We start from the raw sequence: 24324 nt of genomic DNA, 5'->3' as shown, positions 1-24324 counted from the left end.
TGCAAGAATAAACTTCTGTATGTTTTCTTTAACTCTATTTAAACTAATCTAACTAGGGGGAGGGAATAATAAACCACTGGCTTCTTCAAATCAGGGGTTTAAAATACGAGGGGAGAAACTCCTGATGCGACCAGGCTTACAAATAAACTTTTCAGGCCCAGTCGAGAGCACCGAGCAGTTCCTTCCAGAAAGTGAAGCCATTCATTATGGCTGGAGGGTGAGCGTCTTTATAGGCCTAAAATAATAATTGTGGTCTTTGGCAATAAATTTTTATAGCCGGTGACCTTTAGCAAACGTCTCCACGCCAATGAATTAGCGTTTATCTTTTGCTTATTCGGCCCGGGATTGTAAACGTTTGTCATCTTAATAGCTAATTATGTTTGCAGCGGAGGGGAGGATCAAATCTCAAAGACGATCAGATTAGATCCAGATTTGGAGATTTAAATAGGAATTTGCAGATTAGGCCTAGCCGGGACCAAGGAGACGTTGCGTTTCGCTTAGGTTTTGTAATCTCACCGGGGTATTCGATCGAGGCTGCTCTCTGCCTACCTGCATCTCTTTGTGAATAATTTCATTTTAAAAATTCGGTAAAAAGGAGCTACTTTCTGGCAAAGAGAGAAACTCCACCATTATTGCGCTTCCGGGTGGGGGAAGGGAAGAAGGGTCGGTTTTGCTGGTGGTTGTAGAGCTCAGTCCACCTTCTAATTAAAATAGCCCAAAAGCCCAAATCTTTCTCTCTCTCTCTCTCTTTTATCTCTTCACTCCCCCCTACCCCAATTTTGCTGTCACGGATTCATCAGAATAACGCCTCGGTTTGTTTGTTGGTGCCTGAAACCAGCTAGCCGTCTTTGTTTGTTAACACCCCAAATAAGTGCCAAAGTGAGTTCCTTAAAATGCATTTCGCCAGTTGGTATAGCAGAGACTGGGAAGTGTTCACAATAACAGTCCCCCGCGCCTGGGCGAAAAAGGCTCTCTCTCTCTCGTTGCTTCTCACGCTTCGGCGTCTTTCTGTCTTGGAGCGGTTGTCCGGCGTGCAAGCGTGTGTCCCGGCAGACGTGTTTGGTGTGTTAAAGGGGCGCCTTCTGGAAACTCTGGGCGACTGGAGGCACCGGCTTTTTCCGGAGAAGGGTCCAGGGCGCTTGGCTCGGCTGCTAATCAGGTGCCTCTCCAAAGCGGAGTAAATATTTACCACCGCGCGCCTCATTCACGCTGAGAGAGGAGTCCTTGTTCCGTGTTGATTTTCTTTTTCCCCTTTTAATGGGACGTAGATGGCTTTGGGGAAAAAAGCACTTTAAAAAATCATACCGGAGTCGTTTTGGACCCGGGAGAAGATGCTTCTTTTTCTATGTAGAAAGAATAAAATTAATATTCATTATAGCCTGGAAAGAGAAGAGATTTTTTAAAGCTTCCAAAAAAATAAAAAGGGGGGAGGTTTTGGGGGCGAATAAAATGAAGGCTGCCACTATTTCATTATTTTACCTCCTCTCTCTCTCTCTCTCAGTCTTCTCTCCCCTCTTTTTTTTTAAAAGCAAAACCTCTTGAATAGGTTCTTTATTGTAATTGTCTCACCCCAATTGAGCACCCCACTGCGCTGTTGTATCTTTTTACAACCCCTAACAACTCACACCAGTAACATAATTACCTCCAGATATTTATAACGAGAAATTACTTTTCTATTTTCCCCCTGCTAGGCTGGGAACCTAAAAAGAAAGCGCTGGGACCCAATAAATAAATACATGCAACACAGAACATCAAGAACTGCAGAACTTCTTTTGTTGTTGCATTATTCCTCGTCTTATTCCTCAAAAGGCCGGTTTAAAAACAAAAACAACCCAAGCCCGGGCTTGGGGCTGGCCAGGCTGCGTGGGTCAAGGCGGGCCCTACAGAAGGGAGGAGGAAGGCCGCTGTGTGCCCCCCCCTCCCACCCGCTCCTTTGTAAGTTGGAGGGTTGTTGGGAACGCGGAGTTGGGAGGCTGCGCCGCGGCCCGTTCCGGAGGAGGCTGCCTGGCTGGGGTCTTGCGCTCGGCGTTTGGGTAGGGGAGTAAAATGGAGGCCATTGTTCGCCTTCTGGAGGCTTTGTATTCCCAGCCCTCACCCCCTCCTGGCCTTACTTTTTAAAGCACTGAGGCGAGGTAGACAGCGTGTGTCACAGTACAGTGAAAAAGGGGAAGATCTAAAGACCAAAAAAGAAGTTAATCACAATAAGTGGATTTCTCTCTCTCCCCCCCCCCCCACCACCACCTCCCCACTTCTCTCTCCCTCTTCGGGTTTTGTTTTTTCAGGATGGTTAGTAGTGCCCCGAAAAGAATCACCAGAGTGAAGTAGCTCCCAAACATGTGTGGTTTAAAAAGGGAAAGAAGTGTCCCAGCACACCCACCCACGCCCCATGCAAGAGAGCAGGATTTGCCCATAAGCAACCTGGAGAGGTTGCAGCTGGGGTAGGGGGACCCAGGGAGAGAAAGTGCCAACAAACTCTGCTGGCCACCTCTTTTCAGAGAAAGGGTCCTTTGGCCCCAAAGTGCAGCGCGAGGACGTCGCGCCGGCTCCCTTCAGCCAAACCAAGCCCAACCAAAGTCGAGGTCCTGTTTGTAAATACGGACACAAAAGGTGTCACAGATCAGAACTCTTTCCTATGGGCAGGAGGCGCTCCAGTAAGGCGTGCTGGAAAAAACTTGGGCATCTTTTCTCTCTCTCTCTCTCTCTCTCTCTCTCTCTCTCTCTCTCTCTCTCTCTCTCTCTCTCTTTCTCTCTCTCTCTCTCTCTGTGTGTTTCTGAATCTTTTGAACTGCCTTTCTCTTCCCACCCCCACCTCCAAATGCGAGGCGGCTATGACTGGGGTGGGTGGCGGGGAGGAGGTTAGGGAACGCAAATTTAAAAGTGCTTAATATACTTTTAATATACTTTTCCCCTCATCCTAGCGGGAAGACTTTAACAAGCGCTACGCAGATGTGTGAGTCGTTAAATTGCCAGAGAGGAGAGTCCGCTCATAAATCAGGCAAGTTGGAAGCACCTTCTACTTTCCCCGTCCCCGTCCCCCATCACTAGAAGACTGCTCACACTGCGACCCATTTTCCTTGGTGTTTCACGAACTCTCACTGCCACAGCCAGTTTGCCGAGGAGAAGGCCACGGCTGGTTTATGTTTATTTATTTTTTAAAGAACTAGACTTGCTAGGTTGAAACGTTTCCAGGTTTTTTGTTATATAGGCTCTGGGGCTGGGAGGGTTTTCGCATGATATATATAAATATATATAAAATATTTGACACCATTTGGGAGGCCAGCAGAAAGCATCGAGGCCTTGGAGACCTGGGCACTCAGCGCAGCGCAACTACCTGCCCGCGAGCTTCCCTCCCCTGATTAAAGCCTGTTTTATTACTCATAGAATCTTATCCGCGAGCCACGTGGGATCTTGCTCCATCAATCCACCATGCAGAACAGTAAGTGACTCTCCCTCTTATTTCACGACTCTGCCGGCTTGAGGATGTCGGTGTATTATTGGGGTGGGTAGTGTTTGTGTGTGCTGGGCGGGGGTGGGGTGGGGTGGGGGGTAGAGAGGCGGGGGAAGGTATAGAATTTCACATTTTCAAAATACTAATCATAGCAGAAGTGGCTCCTTCTGGAAAAGGGGGGCTGTGAAGCTTAGGAGAGTTACAACACCCGGCGCTTGGTGGCTGCCATTTGAGTCCTTCGCCTAGGAGAGAGGCAGCTGGTAGTTCTTGCAACAGGAGACGGTGCAGCGACGCGCTCCTTTTCCCGAATGGAGATTTCCGAGGCCGTGATCCGAAGCACCCTTACTTGGGGAGGGGATGTAAGTGCCCTTCTCGTTTCCATGGGACTTACTTCCAAGTAACTGTGCTTGGGAAGATGGAGGCGTGAGCGAGCTGCTTTGTGGATGGCGCGCCTGGAGCGATTGGCCACCCATTGAGTGTGGAATTGACCACTCCAGAATCCCACTGCTCATGGATCGGATCTGCAGCCACTGGAGTAAATCAGCTCTTTGTGAGTGTTTGGGGATTTTTTTGGGGGGGGGGTGTCGATGTAAGGAAAGTCCTCTGAATGGGAAGGGAAGACATGATCGGATCATTTTCTTTGGTCTTCTTTTGGTTGGACTCTCCTCACAAAATCTCGCGGTGATGGAGTCTCGATGACCTAAATGTCTGGCGCAAAGTCCTGGCGCAGGGAAGCTTGTGTAGATTTGAAAATTCTTGGGGCGAAAAAGGTAGATGGATTAAATAGATTTGTAACCCAGGACGAGAGATCTACTGGGTTGCGCGAGGGGGCAGTTTGTTGTGGTGCAGTTGAAATAAATCTGAGTGGCCGCGGGAAAGTCCGTCGAGAATGCAACTCGATTTAATGCTCCCGTGAGAAAGCGCAACTTTTCTGGAAGCCAGTCTCATTAAAAATCGATCTGGTTTGTGCAAGTGTGTTTAGGATTGCGGCGATGGGTGCTTATAGATCCATCCTGTTAGATTTGTAGAGGCTGGCAAAGCGGAAAGGTTGGGAGAGCCCCCCAATAGCTTCACAGTTTGGATGTGTTGACATAATAAACTCCAGCGCCGTCCAGGAGGCAGGGCAAGCGAGGGTCACCGAACCCGGATTCAGAGGACAGTCGCGTCTGTCTGTGGTTGTTTCATTGCAATCAGCTCCAACATGTTTCGAAGCCAAGGCGACCTCGAACTGGAATTAACTGCCTCGATCGGATTTTTTTTTAATAAACCAGAACCTCCCTTGATTGCACACAATCAATCGTCCGCCAAGCAAGGTGCAAACGCGCAAGAAGTTCCCATGTCACTAACTGTGTTCTGTGTTCTTCTGGCTGGAGGAATGTGGGGATTTGCAAAAAAGGGGCGAATGTCAAAGCGATCGAGACTGAAGGCCTTGGCTGAGAAAATGTTGGTCACTTGTGGTGGTCTGGGGCCGGGGGCTTGGGCTGGGAAGCGAAACCTGGAGCTGAACCCACCAGACTTAATGAAAACTCAGGAAGATGAAAGATTTTGTCCCTTTCAATCGTCTTCCAGACCAGCTTGGCAGCAGCTGCTTAACGGCTTCCTGATAAAGCTGTGCGCTTGGATGTCAAATTAATAGAAGGGAGACCCTTTGCTTCCTGTAGGATTGCCTTCCGAGAGGACTTGGTTTGGCCAGGCTTCGTGTGAGGGACGCCCTACATAGGCCTGTCTTGCTATCCTCTCCCCACTCCCGAGAGGGAATCCCCAATGACAGCGGCTTCTCACAAAGCGCCCTTATTTGGACGTAGATTCCTCTAGAAGCCGAGGGACCGGGCGCAATCCCGCCACACCCCCAGCCCTCTTTGTGTTTGGGGGAGCCCGATGGTACCCACAGTGGATCAGCCCACTGGGATAAGGTGTCAGTTGCGTAGAACTCGCAAACAAAGCAATCCTTCTCAGAGGGCCTTGTCTGGATTTCCAAGCGAAGTCTCGCAAGGTTGCGGCAGTTTGACCCGCATTCTGGACCATCAACTCCGCTGATTTTCAGCGTGTTGGTGGAAAGGAAATCTGTGACACTTCCTAATAAATATATTTAGGGCGCTGGCGGAGCAGATCAGCCGCCTTCCCGCGGACTTTGATTGGGAAATTAAGTCCCGTCGACTTTCCTGGGTGTAGGGAGGTCGGATGGGCTAAGGGACAACCCAGCAGTCACAAGGGATGCACTTTTAAGTTCTCAGGAGTCCACCAGAGAGTTGCAGCACCTACTTAAATCTCTCCTGCTGGGGCCAAGGGAGACTTAAAAGTGCATAGCTTTGGATGGCTGGAACGGGGCCTGGTTGCCCAGAAAATGCCCCTTCCGTGAGATAATGTTGAGCTCCTTAGCGAGTTGCTGTCATGTTTAAAGGTGCTGCCTTTGAAGTCAAAAGCCGGCCAAGTATTTCTTCCTCGAGCGAAGGTACTTCAGAGTTTAGTTGACTCGGCCTGGGCATTTATTCTGGCTTTTGCGCAGGATCCGGGATTATCAGGGTTTCTTTAGCTGCCACTCTCTTTACTTGGGAGTTGGCCCCATTGAACTCTGGCAGGACTTTCTTCCGAGTAAGCGGGGCCGGGTCTTCATGACGGCGGCCCTTCTTCGTCTCCCTCTGGCCGCCAGTCGAGTTGAAATCCTTGGCGGGGATTCCCTAGCCAAAGGCGGTTTGCTGTAGAGCTGCTGGCGTCGGCTTTCCGAGGCCCCACTCGATTTCCTCCTAGGAAGGGCTTGGGGGTCCTTGCAGGAAGGTTGGAGCCCTGCGCTCAGCTCTTGGACTGTGGGAGAAGGGCGTGGGGTGGACGCATTTCTAAGCATACAAACCGGATTGTGGGGACCGAGTGCGCCTTTAAATTGCCCCGTGTGCTGGGATTCTTTTGGGCGATTCCGCGTGGCGGACCGTGGCAGCGTGATGATAAACTTTTCCGGCCGGGAAGGCCTGTATTTATTCTGTTGCTTCCTTCTCCTGGGATCCCTCTTAAACCGACGGCTTGCTAAGGCTTAGCGCTGATCAGAAAGAGACGCGGTCAGGGTGGAGCAGGGAGACAGGCATGGCGGCCGAGCCCTCCTCTCTCCTAGCCGGGGCCCTTGGCCTTGAGGCACAGCTCATCCCAAAGTGTTAACCGGAGGGCCAGAAGATGCCTCGATGCCGGCCCTTGGCGCTCGCTTTCTTCTCCCCCTCCCCTTCAGCCCGTGCAGGAGTGGAGCGAGGAGATCCCGTCCGGGTGAAGCCCGGGTTTTGCGCAAAGGTCGCCGCCGGCTCTGCAGGCTTTGTGCGAACAACTCCTGGGTGTATGTGGTGCCGGGGCTCCAAATTGACACCATATGCTTTCCTATTAGAAGCCTAGCCCCAGAAAGGCGAGGCGCTTAATCGTTGCCACTGGGCTCGAACTGCCTCCCCTCTCCAGGGAAATTAAGGCATTGATTAAGGCTTAACCTTTTTACGCGCAACTTGGGAGTTTGGCATTCCTCGTTGGGCCGCGCGCGGAGATACATTTCTGGCGGGGCTGCGGGCAAAGGGCCTCCTGTCCACAGCCCCAAGCGTGTGTGGGACTGAAAGAGCGAGAGAGAGATCTTGCTCCGTGGATCCTCAGGCCCCAAGGAAACATCACAGCCACGGGATTGGGAGTCCCATTGGTTTCCGTGAGAGAGAATGAAGCATGTGCTCATCTCTCTGAAACACCCCCCCCGCCCCACCACCCCTCTGAAAAACAATGGGTCTCTGATAAGGGCTTGCCGAGGCTGGATCGGGTCCCTGAGAGACTGGAGAGGAGAGCAACCCAGATTCCACGACAGTCCAGGGCAATGGAGAGGGAGGGTGAAGGTAAGGGGGAGAAACAGGGAGTTGGGTGGGGAAGGGGAATGTGTCCAGAACCACCTAACCTAGGAGTGGTGATTGGGAGGATTAAAAGGGGGGCATTTGACGCCCCACCTCCCCGACCCGGGGATGGAAGCTCCCTCCCCTTCTTCACATACTTGGGGGGGGGGAGATGAGCAGGGCCATCCGAGAGGTAGAGAGAGAAAAAGAGGATCTGTGCCTTGTGCCCCCCCCCTATATTTCTTAAACCGCACACGTTGGTCGGTTCTCTAGTGGCTTTTACGCTCATGCCTCTGTCTCTTTCCCCCCGCACCCCTCCCCTCCTCCTTCACCCTCCCTTCCCTCCATCGCTCTCCAAACCGCATGTCACTTCGGATCTATCGAGGAGGCAGCGCGCCCCCTCGGTTGTGTCCGCACTGGCCCCGTGGCTACCTTAAAAAGTCGCTTCCCCTCGAAGGGGAAACGAGTAGAGTTCAATCTCGTCGGAGTGATACCCAAATCCGGACAGAAAGGGTCGTTTTTATCATGCTCCTGTTTGTCGTGACGATGCAATTTTCAAAAGCGGAGCACTGTCATAAAGTGACACGTCTGCCACAAGTGCTCCAACTGATCTTTTCAATTAGCCTTCCATGCATGATCCGGGGCGACTTCCGCCTATTTCCAGAAATTAAGCTCAAACTTGACGTGCAGCTAGTTTTATTTTAAAGACAAATGTCAGAGAGACTCATCATATTTTCCCCCTCTTCTATATTTGGAGCTTATTTATTGCTAAGAAGCCGAGGCTCCTGGAGTCAATTTAGCAGGAGGCTCCAAAGAGAGGAGGAGAGCAGAACAGAGAGAGACACACAGAGAGGGAGAGAGAGAGAGAGCCCAGACCTTCTCCAGGGAGCCTTTTGCCTCCAAAGCCTCAAGCTGCAGGTTGGGGAATTATTTTCGAACCATTTTTTTTTTAAGAAATCCATTCGCGTTGCTTTTGGCCAAGTGAGCTGTAGCTAGGAGGATGCTTTAGGGACTGTCGCAAAGCTCAGAATAGACCACTCGGATTTATTTTCCTTTAAAAATAATAGCAACAATTCCCTTTTCCCTCGCCTTCTTTTCCATACCAGGAATTTGGGGTGTGGGGATCTTGGTGGCATTTAGGGGGCTAAGAGAGACGGAGGGCAGGAGGCGCCTGTTTTTGGCTTAGCCAGTTTCTGATCCAGGCAGGTTTTGTGCTTTCTGTGGTGGGGCGGGCGAGGTGGACTTTCTGTGGATGGGCTCCAGGCTGCGTTGGGTCCACGCGCTGCTGGGTCTCGAAAGGCATCTTCCACCTCCCGCCGCCCCATGGAAGAGAGAGGGGACGGTTCTTCCTTCACCCCACCCCCAGCCACCCCCTTTCCCCCACAGTCGGCTGTGTGCCCTTCACTCGCCGGCTGGTGCCAAGGCTGCTGAAAGGATGTCTCTGAGTGAAAGTGTGTAACCAAATGTTGCTCTTCTGGGCTTGAGAGGCAGAGCTGGGACCGTGAATGGAGCCTTAGAAAGGAGTCAGCGTCGAGCTTAGAAGGGGGGATGGCGGAGGATTGGGGGGGGGGAAGGAGACCAGTTCAAAGGGGAGAAAGTCTTTGTGGTGGTGGAATTTTCCTTTGATGATCATATGTATATTTATCTATCTATATCTATCTATCTATCTATCTATCTATCTATCTATCTATCTATCTATCTATGAATGAATGACTTTCCTGTATAGAACATGCTTTGCAACTGGTAACATAGATGGTTGTTGGAGTAACGGTGGCTACTTGGCTGCAGTGATTTTGCCTAGGGAGGTGTGTGCATCTTGTGTGTGTGTGTGTGTGCAGTCTTCATACCTGAGATCCACAGCCATAGGTCTGGCTCGCCTGTGCCCGCGCTAAGTGGGGCTTTTCTCTTTGCCAACTCCTAAGCAGAAACCAGAAAAGCGCCTGATTTGGGTTGTTTGGTTGTTGATCTGTTCCCCACCAACCCCCCATCCCGACCCCTTTCCCCTCTCCCCCCCCCCCACTCTCTGTCTCAGCAGCAGCAACTTGACCGGGGAGGAGGGAGCTGGGGCGCCCCAGGTCGTCCTTCTCCAGCTCAGGTAGCCGAGGCTTCCATTGTCCTTGTTTTCCTCCCCCCACCACGCAGGTCACAGCGGCGTCAACCAGCTCGGCGGCGTGTTTGTCAACGGTCGGCCGCTGCCAGATTCAACCCGACAGAAAATCGTGGAACTCGCCCACAGCGGGGCTCGGCCGTGTGACATCTCCCGAATCCTGCAGGTGAAAATGCGCCTCGCCTTCCCAGCTCCAGCAACCCTACGCCAGCCTGGCTTGGGGAAGGAAGGAACAAACCAAAGCAAAACAAAACAAAAACAAAAAACCGGACACAGCCTATCCTGGGGGTGGGTGGGTGGGTGAGTGAGGGAAGGGTATTATTCTGTAGCTGCAACCTTCCCTCTCCAGCCTATTTGGGGCGGGGGGAGGGGCAGAGAGAAGGATTCTTAAAAAAATTAAATCACCATCAATCTGCTTCTCAAAACCACGGGGATAGAGCTATCTATTTTTTCCTTAAGTCAATGGCTGCTTGACAACCTGATATGCCTTATTTCCATATGTACGCCTGTATTCTATTGGCGAATATTGGCTGGAGTGACCTGACCGATGCAATGTGCCCGATCCTAAGGACGCTTCTTTGGAAGGCAGAGCCCCACGATTGGTTAAGGGACTTCTTTCCAAGCAAGCGTGTGCAGGTCAGGGGGGTGTTAAACTGTCCGCTTCCCCCTCCATGTAACTGAAAGTTTCTGCATGCAAATTTATGTATGTATGTATATATATATATGTATATGTGAATAAGCAATAAGCAACGCTGGTTTCTTTTGAAATTGCTGCCTGTTTATCCCTAGAAGCTCATGAGAAAACGATTTGGCCGGGGATTTGGCTTAGGGATACAGTATCATTCCCGTTTTATAATCCACCCACACCTTCCCAATCCTTCCCTCTTCCCGAAATCTGAGTATTTTGGAAACTGAGCTGATGATGTCTATATTAACATTTCTTCCAATATCTGACATTTTTCTCCAGTTTTTATCCCCCTCCCCCTTCAAAGTGGGTTTTAAATAAAAAAATAAAAAAATCTCACCTTTGTAGCGTGTAGGGCCACAAATGTAATATTTTTTAAAAGAAAAAGAAAGAAAAAGAAAAGAAAAACCTCTCTAAGTAAGTTCTCATACCATTTAAGGTATATTTTTGTGTTATAGACCCATGCAGATGCAAAAGTCCAAGTGCTGGACAATCAAAACGTAAGCTTGTCATTGTTTAATGCATACTTAAACAATTTTATTTTTGTCTTGAAATTATTAATAATGTGATTTTCTGTCCGCTTCCCTGATGCAGGTGTCGAATGGCTGTGTGAGTAAAATTCTGGGGAGGTATTACGAAACTGGCTCCATCCGACCGCGGGCAATCGGAGGTAGCAAACCGAGAGTAGCGACTCCAGAAGTTGTAAGCAAAATAGCACAGTATAAACGGGAGTGCCCCTCCATCTTTGCTTGGGAGATCCGAGACAGATTACTATCGGAGGGGGTCTGTACCAACGATAATATACCCAGCGTAAGTTCATCAATAAATCCTTTCTCTCTCTCTGACCTAGAACAATAGCAGGAGACCTGTCGCTAACTCCCCCTTCTCTTTGATCTTCTAGCACGAAGGAGCCCCTCCCCCGCAATTTCTCCCCCCCCCCCCGCCCTTGGGTAAGGGCAACATTTGGCACAAATAACTTATGGGTGCCCTTAAAAAATGCTCAGGACTCATCCTTGGCTTTTGAGCTAACAGGGCTCCGAAAACCAAGGTGGCTTTGGGAGGCTAAATACCCCGCCCCAGGGTGGTGGGACCAACTGGGAACTCTCCTCGAGCGAATTATGAATGTGCAAAGCAATGCAGGGGGGGGATTTATTTCTAGGTTGAAAAACACAGGGCATTTCTGCCCGGGTTGTGCGTTTTCCATAAGGTGCAGTTCTCCCGACGAAGGAACTCTGCTGCGCACAACCTGCTTAAGTCCCTAAATAGTTTTCAGACGACTGCTGCTCTAAACGCGTTGGCTGGCGAGAGAACCCCGCGTATTGCAGGGGACACGTCCTGGCTTTCAAGGGCGACCGCAGCCCTCTCATCTCCCGCCTCGCTTGCCCTGCTGAACACGCGAGCCGGCTGCCATTCTCACAGCCCATTTGCTACAGAGCAGTCCTGCTGCAGTCAGCAGTCGCGCAAAAGGGTCGCGATGGTTTCGATCGGTGGCCTGTTTGGAAGCGACTCCTATTGAAATCGGTGGGAATGGTTTCTTTGTAAATAAATTTGGGGGCTGGGTTTTCTTTAAGTCCTCTTACGCACACACAATCCACACACACACACACATCATCTGGGACTGACAGCAACGTCCCAGTGGTTCTAGAGATCTGTGGTCAGCGGGTGGGGGAGGGGGGGTTGCTCCTGCTGTTGTCGCCGCTTTGTTTCCAAAGCGGCTCCTCTCCTTGCTACCATCGCGTTCAATGTCGCTTCCTTTTCAGGTATCTTCGATCAACAGAGTCCTCCGCAACCTGGCTAGCGAAAAGCAACAGATGGGGGCAGATGGAATGTATGACAAGCTAAGGATGCTGAACGGGCAGACCGGGACGTGGGGCACGAGGCCGGGGTGGTACCCGGGGACCTCCGTGCCAGGACAGCCAACGCAAGGTAAGCAGAAGAGAGAGAAAGAGCAAGCCTCCTCCTCCTCCTCCTCTTCTCCCTCCTCTCCCTCCCCCCACCCCACCCTGATCAATCCGATTTTTCTAATGACCCATCAAAGTCCAAAGTGGTAAAGCTCGACACGCTGGTCTGCCTCGTGGCTCCACCTCCGCGGCAATCTCCTCCTCCTCCTACTTTATCTCGAGATGGTCAGCGGTGGGGTGGGGGTGGGTGGCTGGGTGTCGTGTGAATACTCAGGAGGGCAACAGTCGGAGAGGCGTTTGAAAGGCAGCAGCTTTATTTTAAACCGGATCTTTTTGGCAGCCCTCAACCCTACCCTTTCCTTTGGACACACATTGGATCGAAAAACTCCCTATAAGCACACGCGCACATGATTAAAAATGGGCTTTAAGTAGTTTACAAACCAGACCAACGACCACGCCACCCTCTCCTTAGAGTCTGAGACGCTCAAGCGCTGACGGAATGCGAGGAAAACACCCTTGTATCCGACTGCGCTTTCAGGGTAATTGACAAATTTTGTGACTCTGTGGAGGAAGCACCTAGAAAGATGGACGAGGAAGCAAGAGAAGCTTCTGGCTTCTGGTTAGCTGGTTGGCTTCCATCTCGGCGTGTCTTTTCTTTGCTTGCAAGGGTAGGAGAGGGAATTAGGAAGGTGTAATAGCCTTTGCGGGAAAAGCAGAGGAGAAGTGGGTCGGCTGGATTTTCCTCCAGGTTGCGTGCGTGCTTGCGTGCAGTCACTGAAAAGGTCACGCTCCAGGTTGGAGCTGGTTCTGCATAGGTTTTCTGTGGCGCGCCTGCTCCCGATCCAGGGGCGCCTTCGCTCCTCAGCTAGACGTGCTCCCACTTGGCCAATGTGGGTCCCTGTTTACGCGGAAGATTAATAGGTGTTTGTTGTAGGGAATGGCGAGAGGTTAATGCGGAGGCTCCGGGGCGGGTTGCGCTCCTTCGCTCCTAGAGATGCTGTAATAATCGCGACGGGTTTGTTTTTGTTTGCCAAGGCGGCTTCTCGGTGGGCCACGAGACCTTTCTCTGGCTCTGGTCAGTCTCTCGGGAGAGGTGTCTCCCCAACAACCTGATTTTTTTCTTTCCATCCCGAAAAGGAGGTTAAGATGCGAGAGAAAGAGAGAGAGAGAAAAGAAAGAAATCAGTAACAATATGCGGAATATCTGGTACAAAGGATGTTTCTGTCACACGCAAGAATTTGTTATGGGAACAATTCTGTCGCTATGTAATTGCTCATTAGAGATCGTTTTGTTTCTCATTAAGGCGACATGAATAAGCGTCTAGTTGAAGGAGACAGCTGTAGAAATGTTCCACAGGAGACCTCTGGACACGATATGGCTCCGCTTGCCAATTAGACATGTCAGTTTTAAGAGAAGGGAGCAGTCTAGGAGGGACCCTGGAAAGACAAGAGCTTCGGGGCATCCTATTACCGTCCCAACTCTCAGATCTCCCATTGGGGAGGAAGAATGCCGTGGGGCTGGAGGATGACGGGGAGCCAGCCTGCTCACTGAGACCCCCACCCCACCCCCACCCGCCGGTTAGCACCTTTGACACTTCAGCCCTAACTAACCACACTTAGTTGGAACTGAGTTCCACTGACTTCAATGAACCATCCTTTTTCAGAATGGTGCTCTGAGTGGCTGAGTAGGTGCGCCCCTGGGAGGGATGGAAGCGTTAGGGAGACCTGATCCGGCACCCAGGTCTTTAAGACCACATATTGCCGACCCCTTCCAAAGGGAGAGTGGCGTCCATGTGGTGTAAGGAGCGAAAAACACGCCCAATCAAGAAGAGCCTTGTGGTACCTTCAAGCCTGTTTGTGGTGGCATCAGTTGCTCTGGGTCTTGTTCTGAGTCACGGAGGCCATGAAACATATTAGTCTTTCAAAGTGCCACCGGACTTTTAGTGGCTTATTCCAGAACTGGACATCGGGCTCCGGGACTCTAAAGCAGCACCCAGGTCTTTCCAATTCATTAGAGCTGCCAAGTTCTGGAGTAAGGAGAGGGACACGCGAAGCAAAGCGAGGAAGGACCCTTCCGTTGAGGATGGTGGCGTGAGGAACCTGCGCCTGAGCTTCGCTTCGGGATGCGGACAGAGGGGAGGCGGGGGTGGTTGTTGATCTGAGTAACAGCTGATCTGAGTAACAGCGATATGAAGGAATCGCCTTCCCCTTACCTGAACTGTAAGCTGCATGGCTCTATAGGCCGCGTTATATATAACTTAGATGGTCCCAGGCGCAAAGATTCACTCACAATTCCTGCAGAGCAATGGAAGAATTCGGATTCCAACCGATTTAAATCAGTTCTGAATATCAGAAAGGCTAAATCGGCCTTTCTTTTTTCTTTGTGTGTATAACTCGGACTTTTAAAGCTAGGAGATTCTCAACACTGGCATCCCGGCTCCTTTTCTTGCTATGGCCCACGGCCTCGGGCACGATCCACCCTGGACTGAAATTAATAAGGAAGAGAGCTAGGGCAGCCCCAGGCTCGTCGAGGGTCTTGCACGGGGAATTTTCCTGGTTGTGTGTTAACTCTGCAGTTAAACCCCACGACGTCTAATCTCAGGCTGACAGTGCCACGATCCTGGGCGCATTTGCCCGGAAGAAGATCAAAATTATTTACAAAGTCCCAAGTCAGGGTCTAGCTAGCTGCAAAACTCCGTATTCTAGCTGGGAAACACGTTGAACTGCAATCCACAGGATTTCTGCGGATTCGGTTTTAAGATTGCTGATGTAAGGATCCGGCCCTCAGGCTAGGGCCCTAAACAGCCCGAGGCTAAGAATGGCTCCAATGGAACTTGCATCCCAACCTTTAGTCAACCCCGCTAAAGCCACCTAACACTGGCTTCTCTGACTTCCTATGTTCTAGAATAGCAACCTTAGCCTTTCTAAGATGGATGGGACTTGCTGTCAGGATCAGGGGGAGCACACAGGCGCAGATTAGCTCGCCCTGACTCGCAACCTACAAGTCACAACCCCAAATAAGAGGATTATTTAAATAGATCATACGTATAGCCTACAGATCGTGGAAGTGTGTGTGAGAGAGTGAGGGAGATCGCTGGCAATTAATAGGGTTCCAGATACTTTAGATCTCATCAGAAGCTGGGAAACTTGGCTTTATTTGAATGTTATATCGGATATTATACCAAAGCGGATCATTGTCATAAACCAGGGCATAGGAACATATGCAGCCCCACCAAGGGTAAACGGGGTGCGGGGGGGGGGAGTCAAGAAACTCTCTCTGGGTGTCGGAAGGTCCAATTTTGATATCTCACCCTCAGTTTGTTGGGCTCAATATTTCTTCCTCCACACCCACCCACCCCGGTTGGTGCGGGCGTGTTTGCAGCAGTGAGATAACAGGTTGCTTGAAGTCCGTCGCTGTAATATCTGAACCGAGGGCACATTTCATCGCCAGGCGCGTATTTAGTTATTTTAAAATCGGGATTCTCTCCCTTCCCAGATGTTGTTGTTGTTTTGAAAGGAAGTAAGATCTGTCGCAGAAGTCATTGGGGCTCGGGCCTGAAGCCCTTTCGGAAAAGACGCGGTGTCTTATTCCTCTATAGTTTCCTGAAACAGCAGCGCCCACCCTCATCCTTTAAAATTTAAATTTTAAACCGAAGCACACACCTTCCCCCGCAGAAAAACTGAGGAGATCCTTGGGGTTAAAGATTAACCGGTGCGGGACAGGGCGCGAGTTTGCTCTCTAAATTCCCCAGCCAGGAGCGCTGGATCCACAGAATGTTGTTTTCGGTTTTTGTGCTGGATTTCAGGCAGTATTTGGCTAGGGCCCGTGGAAGGAGACGAGAGGCAGGATTCAGCCACTGTAGTTAAGCCCTTGCAAATCCCACCGGTTTTAATGGGAGCGCGCGGATCAATCCATCCCATTTACACCAGTGAGATCTGCTGGTATGAGGTTTACTCAGAAGAAAAGCTCCGTTTTAGACAATGAGTCCAGCCTCCCATTAAACGCCCATGGGACTCCAGTCTCAAAAGTCCTTAACTGTGGCTAGATCGTTTCCTCCAGAGCTTATTCAGCTGCTCTCCCTAAAGCACATTTACATGGAAGTAAGGCCCACTGGCCTTCTTCTTCTTCTTCTTCTTCTTCTTCTTCTTCTTCTTCTTCTTCTTCTTCTTCTTCTTCTTCTTCTTCTTCTTCTTCTTCCTCTTCTTCCTCTTCTTCCTCTTCTTCTTCTTCTTCTTCTTCTTCCAGTCAACGTGTATAGGATCTGGGTGCCAGGGTTTCAGAGACCCCCATTAATCACCAGTTGCCATATAGTTAAAACAAATGAATGGGAATAAAGCTTGCGGATGGGGGCCTGCTACTATATTCTTGGCCCTGAGTCAACCTCAAAAAAATGTGGACGAGGAAAGCGGGGGAGGGGGCGTAGAGGCCTTGGCTGAGGCGCTGGGGGGGGGGAGAAGAGGAGAGAGAGACGCGCACTTAAAGCCTTTGCACCACTAAATTAAAATTAATAAAATGCCTCTGCCCTGGAATATTCATGCGGGGGACTCGGGTGCCCCCCCTCGCCGGGCTGCCTCTGTGTTCCTGGATTTTAAGAGTCCATTACTCCAAAAGCATAAGGCAAGGTTAGGTCTCAGAGGGGGACAAATATGGTCTCAATCTGATAAACGCCATGCAGCAGTGAATAAAATAATGGATACATGAGGGCTGACAGAACAAAAAGAGACATCTCTATCCGGGAGAAATTCTCCAGTGATTTAGCGGTTTTAGGGATCACTGAGACACTGTTTCTTATCTCCCCCCCCCTCCGCCTCCTCTCGCCCCTCCTTATAAGACTAAAGCCTTCTATAGGATTTAGACACTTTCTCTTTCAACAGATGCTACAATGTTTTGATCCCAGCTCCACAGCTGAAAGGTGCCGCAATCGGTTTGCTATCTTTCTTTCTTTCCCCCCTCTCTGCTAGTTTTCCGCCTCACTGATTAAGACACTAAGAAACTAAGGAATGATTTTATTTCCCAGCGTCTTTTATCCCCCCCCCCGTTTTTTCCCCTTTCCTGGAAAACAAATCCTATACCCAGCGTCAGATGGTCTAGCTATAGGATAATAGCGACAGCATATTCACTCGCTTTTTCTTACGGATTAGGTCTAGAAGGTGGAACGGGCTATTGAGTTCATTCCTTTATAAGCTTCTTCTTTTTTTCAAGTCTCATTTTAAAAGAAAGAAAGATATCTTAATTGTCTGGCATTTCTTTTCCCTTAAAAACAAGCACACACGCACACATATATCTGTCTTTCCAAAGCAAAACTTAAAATAGTTTAAACTGACACCGTTTTGAGGGGCAGAGGGGGGGCGGGGGGAGAAAAGAGACTTAAAAAACCAGAATGAAGACAAGCGAAAAAGTTGCCATAAGTGCTCCTTAAAGAAAAGGAAGAGCTCTTGATTTCGGGCGCGACCGTCATTCTGTTGAAGTCAATGGGGACCCTCCCATTGATATCCATGGGGCTTTGCGGGTCATTAGAAGCGGAGGTTGACTGGAGAATGGATGGTGAGCGGGTTGAGGTTGCCTCCTTTTTTGTTTTTAAATCCCCCTTAACCTGGAAAAAAAGAAAAAAGAAAACACATCCTGCTTTGGGGGCCATTTTCGCCTTGTAGGAGAGAATGATCCCTGCTTTTCGTGGATTGAATCTGGTTCCTTTAGTTTTAACGGCTCCTGCCCTTTCTCCCAAACTGCCTTGGCTAAGCGGTGAAAGAGGAGCTGAAAAATGTCTCCGCGCGGGCCCTTAGGATCCCAAACCGCCTCCCCGGAGAGGTTTGGCAAGCAGCTGAGCTGGGGGATCAAGCCGCAAGTCGCAGCAGACGAAAATTTCCTGCGCACCCGCACAAACCCATCCGCACGCACCCTCCAAAGGCGCGCGCCGAAAACGGGCAGATTTGGGCTTTTGCCCAGCGCAGGCACCATCTTCGAGGGAGGGCGCAGCAATAAGGAACGGAGTTGGAAAGATCCGAAAGTGTTGCGTGCTTTTGGAGCACCCCTTTGACCACAACTACAAAGTAGCCAATTCCCACCCACCCAAAATGTCCCAATTATACCGAAGGTTGTTCCTTCTGGGTCACTGGGACTTCATTGCCGCTTGCAGGTTTGGTTTGGTTATATACACGCGCTAAGCACAAACCGTTGGAGTTTATATCCTTTTAACTTTCGTTCATATAAGATATCAGTGGGACAAAAAGGTTGAAACCCAATCATCTTTTCAGCCAGGTGGCCAGAAATGCGATTTGACCGGGGAACTGGTGCGCCGCGATCCTGCGAGCGGCTGCTCCGAACTAAGTGCCGCTGAGCTGTCTGTTAAAATGAGCTCAGCGCTTCTCTTGCCTGATTCCAAAATTGGTTATAAGCTGCAGCGTTTGGATTTCGGGCCATTTTATCCCATGAGTTCAGGTTGCATCGCGCGGAAGGAATGATCCCCGACCACGCAGGCATTTTTGACCCTCGGCTAAAGTCTGCGCAGCAAATGCGCCTCTTGATTGGATCTCGCCTGCGTAATGCGCAGTCATTTCAAAGCAGGGAATTCATCTTGGGCTGAAGTACCCGATGCAAATCCCGGTGAGCCCAAGCACTCTCCTCCGAAGTGCTTTTAATTACAAATAAGCACATTGGCTTCAGTTTTGAACGGCACACCGTGCCCCTTCCTTTAAATCCAGGAAAGGATTGGGGCCCCAGTCAATTTCACACGTGCATCATTGACTAAGGCGACCAGTGTTTGCCTGGGTTGCGCTCAAGTATCTCCTCAACTACCTCAGTCTGCGTGCAAGGTGTAACGTAGGGCTCAGAGTCCATCAGCCTTGCTGAGAAAAAGCAGAAGGGCTGAAGATCTGAGTGGGCTGCCTTTCTCGGAGGACTCCTGGAAGAGGCTCCTAGCAGTGCCCTTAACTTAAAAAGCCAGCCACCAACTCTAGCTAGTAAATAAAAACAGGGCCCTTGTCCTGGACTCTCCTCTGCTAGTTGAAGCTTCTCTAATCTTAGCTAAGTAGTTCTCTCCTCTAACCCCCACCTCTTTCCCCCCTTCCTGGTGTTGAGTAAACAGGCTCAGTGTATGGAACTGGCCTATTCACCAGTTTAGGGGTGTTCTTTCTTTCTTCCTCAGCTCCTATAGAAAGTTTAAAAAAAATCCTAAATAGCATTGAGTAGCCCAGCCCAGGGGACAGTGATTAATGATAGTAGTGCCTAAAGGTTAACATACTTCACTGAAAAGTCTGTTGACTGGGATCCTTGTGATACAATGTGGGCCGCTGCACGCCTCAAGAGAATCCTTTTGTTGGGCCTGCCTGATTGTGTCCTCAAAATTCTGCCCACGAAAGTTTGCCAACCCTCCTCCTTGCCCCAAGAGTTTAATAGTTTCCCTTACTCTGCGGGCATTGTGTCCTGGTGAAAAGCAGCCCCCTCGCTATTCAAGTGTTGGTGGTCATCTCAATAGATCTCCAAACGCCCATATGGTGACCACTGGAGATGAATCCAACTGTTTAAATGGGGGAGAAAGTTGGGGTTTTAAAACATTTCAAAGTGTTTGAAAAGATCCCTACCAGATCCTGTCACAATTCTCTTGAGGCTTTGAAGGCCGGGCCCCATTGTGAGCCGATTATAAACGATATTACTTTAAAGTTGATTTCCCACAAATATATATATTTTTTCCAGGCTTAGGAGAGAGAGAGAACTGCTGGTGGATTTTTTTTGGTAGCATAACTTTTCTCCCTCTCTTCCTTCCTAGTCCAGAGTGTTAGAATCAAAAGAATCCCTTCTTCTATTTTTCATTTAGCAACATCAAAACGCTTCAAATTATTCTCTGAAAGGAAAGGGAGAGTTAATTTACTGACAACTTCTCCTTTGCCTCTACAGAAATGTCCATTCCTTTTGTAAAACACCCTTCTCCCCCCTCCTTTCCCTTTTCCCTCAGTGTCTGCAGACACTTTGAAAGACAGCTAGACCACGAGCATATCTTTACCTCCAGCAGCAATGTGAAAACAATAAAACTTTCTCTTGTTTAATGATAGAAATTACATTAAAAGTGTTGGAAATGCCCTAATTAAAAATGTACCACTTAAATGATATGCCAGGCGCTCAGCTGCAGAATAACATATTTAGCTACTTAGCGAACTCGCTACTATTTCTTTTTAAAATTACATGTTAAAATTTTTAAAGAAATCTTACTTTTCTCTGGTGCAACACATTACAAAGAATGGACAGTCCTTTTATCTAAATATAAAATTCCATTTTCAGCAATTATAGCCTGTTCTTGGTGATGATATAATTACAGCTGTGCTCTGTAATAGGTGTCAAGGCAATGCACACTCATACAATAGTTGAATAAAACTGCAGAACAATGAAGGCACTTCTAAATTCACAACCTTTAAAATGAAATTGACTGTGCAGAATTCAAATCAAAACTAGATAAATATTTTTTTAAAAAGATTACAAGCTTGGTTTGGTTTCTTAATAGCATTTTCTGCAAACCTATCAACATCTAATTGATTAGATAGGAATTACTGATTATAGATAATCTGAAATACTGAACATCACTATTTTAAGTGCAGCAATAGGTAAATAAATTCCATACAGAGAGGATCTTTTGCAGGGCATTTTCAAAAAGTTACAACCATCTCCACTTGAAATAATTTATTGGATTGTTGTATTTGTATGGGAGGGAGAAGTGATGTCTTTTACTAATAGAATTAAAATGTGTTATTGATCTTTAGTTCATACAGTGGGAATATGTTGTTATTTAGATAAACTGAATATTCTTTATTTGAACATGATATATGTCCCCCATTGTTACATACTAATTTGTGTTTTGTTCCATATTCCTTTGAACTCCTCTGTATTGCAAGTGGGGGGGGGGTGACCTTTTTCTTCAGTCACTATCCCACCCAAGATTTCAAGACTGATAAACCTTTTAAATAAGCCATTGTTTGTCCTTATATCACCTGTCCCACAGTAGTCCATGTATTTCAGTATGGACCAAGGGCTTAAGCCTCACACTCTAGTCCACAAGCCATTTAGAATACAGTACCAGGGCTTCTGATCCCCAATTCCTATTACACCAATCTCAGTCTGAAACTCCACAAGTGTTGCCATGCACACTCAGAGCCTGGAAGTGCAGATTCCCCTCTGCCTTTTGTTTGGATGCCCACTTTGCACTCCTCCTTTGGGTATAACAGCTATATGTCCCACAGCAGAAGTTGAATCAAGCTGATTATATGCAAGGAAGTTTCATGTAACTTCAATGAGATACATGTACTGCAGAACTATCAGGTGGCAGCATGTTTTGGGTCTGGGCATACGCTGACCTCAAATATGTTTGGTTTAACTGAGAAACAACTTGACCAATAAGAGGCTTCTCATACAATTTATCACGAGGCCTCATCTCACCCTCAAGTAAGCTGATGAGTGGTTGTAACTTGGGCAAGGTTAAGAAGATATGTTCTTGGTCACGGCTGACTTTTTGTGCTAGAACATAGTGGTCCAGCTTGGTCTTTCTCAGGATGGCCTCCTCATTCTGTTGCAGATGGTTGTCCGCAACAAGAAGGAGGGGGAGAAAACACCAACTCCATCAGTTCCAATGGAGAAGATTCAGACGAGGCCCAGATGAGGCTTCAGCTGAAAAGGAAGCTGCAAAGAAATCGGACCTCCTTCACCCAAGAACAAATCGAAGCGCTTGAGAAAGGTATGTTGCATGTGCCTGAGTCAAAACTAGGGAAGGGCTTCACATCCTCTGCTCTCTTCTGGGCCATCCTGACAAGTTCCAAAGAAATTCTTCAGTGGACATTGACAAGGATCTCACATGCTTTTCCTACCAAAGGCATCTTTTAAATGCTTGGAGGTGACATGATAAGGACAGCATTCTAAACTGACAACCCACCTGCTCCACAGTGCCGCAGTTTGGGCAGCGCATATTGGCTGAGTCATGGTGATGAGACTTCTGACTGCAGCCAACCTCGCCCTTCTCTCAGGTTACATTATATGCTTGACGGGCTGCTTTCAGGATACTGAGACTGCAGTTCCTGTCCTGGCATCACCAGTTGCCCCAGAGGACAGTTGTCCTTCTGCTTCTTTGGATGCATCTCTGATTCCGGGCCCAGATTTCAAACGCTTTGCTTGAAATCCAATTAGATGATCACTTATTAACTTACTCATGTTCAAATGTTAGCACAGGAAAAGGAGGCCCTCATTTCTTATGCATTGGCTGCTCTAAATACATCCAAACACAGAGGAACTCTGGTCAATTCCTTCTTAACAATCTACTCCTATAATTGCATAGTCTGGTATTAATCACATATTTATCTAGCAGGGTGAGAGAATGTATATGTGTGTGTGAACACTGAACAATGACATCTCCCTCTTCTTAAAGGAAAGGAATAAAAATCATAGGAGCACTTTGGTGGAAAGATTCCTCATAAAAGATTGAAAGCATAAAGTGCACTCAAACATAGACAGCTGAAAGCAGGAAGCGGCCGTCCTTTCTGGGATCTGTTTTTAAAACTAACTCCGCCACGTTTCCTTTCTACCAGAATTCGAGAGAACTCACTATCCTGATGTGTTTGCCAGAGAGAGACTAGCTGCCAAAATAGACTTGCCTGAAGCAAGAATACAGGTACTCAAGTGACTATGTAATGTTTTCTTTCCTCCCCTCCCCCGCGCACCCTGTAAAGGAGACACTGATGTTTTCAGGGGGAAATACGTAGTCTCCAACAAAGCTGTCCATCTGCAGCCTGATAGGAACATATGAAGCTGTCTTATCCTGAGTCAGCCCACTGGTCCATCTGGCTCAGTGTTGTGCGCATTGCAGCCCTCTGTCAGGCAGGGGCCTCTCCAATCCCTCCCTGGAGATGCCAGAGATTGAACCTGAGACCTTCTGCATTCCAAGCTAGATGCTCTCCTACTGGGCTACAGCCCTTCCCATGCATGAGGACAGGAAAGCCCCAAGCAGTGCTTGTTGTTCCATCTGGATCTTGCCTAGTTAGCTATATATGTGCAGGCATGGGCATAAGGGAGGAGCAGCTGCCCCCCAATCAATAAAAATACATAGCAAACTGAGGTTCTGCCCCCCTAACAAAAACCCATGTGTGCAGGTGTGTAGTAGATGTGCATCCAATCTGCCCTGTGGGAAGCCAGTCACACATGCAGATGACTTTGTAGATCAGTGGTTCCATGTTTATTCCCCAGTCATTTTGTTAAACAGATAATAGATAGATATGAAAAAAGGTTGCAGTGAGGCTCTGTCTTTATATAGGCTTCCTATGAGTAGCTCTAGAGAGGTAGCTGGGTCTTCTGCTCTGAATGATGCGTGATAGGACATGGCCCTCTTTTCACAGTGCTAACAGAAAGGCTCTTGCGTTTTGCAGGTGTGGTTTTCCAACAGGAGGGCAAAATGGAGACGGGAAGAGAAGCTAAGGAATCAGAGAAGACAAGCCAGCAACACCCCCAGCCACATTCCCATCAGCAGTAGTTTTAGCACAAGTGTCTACCAACCAATCCCGCAACCCACAACACCTGGTAATGTGCTTTCAGAAATGTATTGATCAGTCAGTCACCCATTTGGGGCAATAGAACAGAACGCTCTGTACAGTAATACAGTCATCTGATTGAAGCGTAAACTAATACGTCCATCCTGTCTATCTATCTATTCTATTATAGTTTCCTCTTTCACATCAGGTTCAATGCTGGGCAGAACAGACACCGCGCTAACAAACACATACAGTGCTTTGCCACCCATGCCTAGCTTCACAATGGCTAACAACCTGCCTATGCAAGTAAGTATAATCCACTAATATGCTCTCTTTCTTTCTTTCTCCCCCACCTTCTCGTTCTCTCTCTGAGCTGGGCAGAGCCTTGCCCATTCGATGGCTGGGGTGGAGAATGCCAATTCCAAGCCAAAAGAGGAGGTTGTCAAAGGTCAAGGGGATTTCTGTTTTCACACCATTATGAAATCTTCAAATTTGTGAAGTCAACGTGGAACCTCCTTGAGACTGATTAGCCTAATGGGAGGTGCTTGAGCCACTCATCAAGATTTCTTCCTTGGGCTAATTAACGTGGAGTAGCACTCAGGGCCTGGCTCTATGCTAGCAGTCTACAATGCCGGCCAGAAGTTCCACTTTATCCACAAACAGGCCTCGGGACATCATTTTTGCCAAGGTTTAACCACCTTGATTCTGACAGAGAGCTAAAGGGTATTTTGAGTAAAGTGCTCTTGGGTGTGAAACCCTGGAAGGAGCAAGGCAGCAGCCTCCAATATGGCTACGCCAAAGCGGGGGTACCAACTTGAATAAAAAATTGGGGGGGGGGGAGTA

The 24324-nt window shown here is 48.7% G+C and overlaps 1 protein-coding gene across 13 annotated transcripts in view; it reads left to right on the top strand.

Annotated features, from left to right (window-relative positions):
• Positions 1-24324, top strand: part of PAX6 (paired box 6) — a 42788-nt gene that overhangs the window by 12168 nt on the left and 6296 nt on the right. For 6 of the 13 annotated variants that reach the window (XM_083511951.1, XM_083511945.1, XM_083511947.1 and 3 more), the window contains 10 exons: positions 2919-2995; positions 3382-3436; positions 9433-9563; positions 10541-10582; positions 10677-10892; positions 11843-12008; positions 21543-21701; positions 22546-22628; positions 23380-23530; positions 23672-23787. In XM_083511951.1, coding sequence (XP_083368077.1) covers positions 3427-3436; positions 9433-9563; positions 10541-10582; positions 10677-10892; positions 11843-12008; positions 21543-21701; positions 22546-22628; positions 23380-23530; positions 23672-23787 — 1074 coding nt within the window. In that variant the 5' untranslated portion in view covers positions 2919-2995; positions 3382-3426. Of the gene's footprint in view, positions 1-2630; positions 2652-2918; positions 2996-3381; positions 3437-3625; positions 3999-9432; positions 9564-10540; positions 10583-10676; positions 10893-11842; positions 12009-21542; positions 21702-22545; positions 22629-23379; positions 23531-23671; positions 23788-24324 lie in introns of those variants that run through there. The other 7 variants (XM_083511950.1, XM_083511944.1, XM_083511939.1 and 4 more) reach the window with 7 other exon arrangements.

This window comes from Podarcis liolepis, assembly GCF_965112155.1.
Source record: "Podarcis liolepis genome assembly, chromosome: 1".
NCBI classification, from domain to species: domain Eukaryota; kingdom Metazoa; phylum Chordata; class Lepidosauria; order Squamata; family Lacertidae; genus Podarcis; species Podarcis liolepis.
The sequence above is the reverse complement of the archived record's forward strand: the minus strand, read 5'-3'. Positions and strand labels throughout refer to the sequence as shown.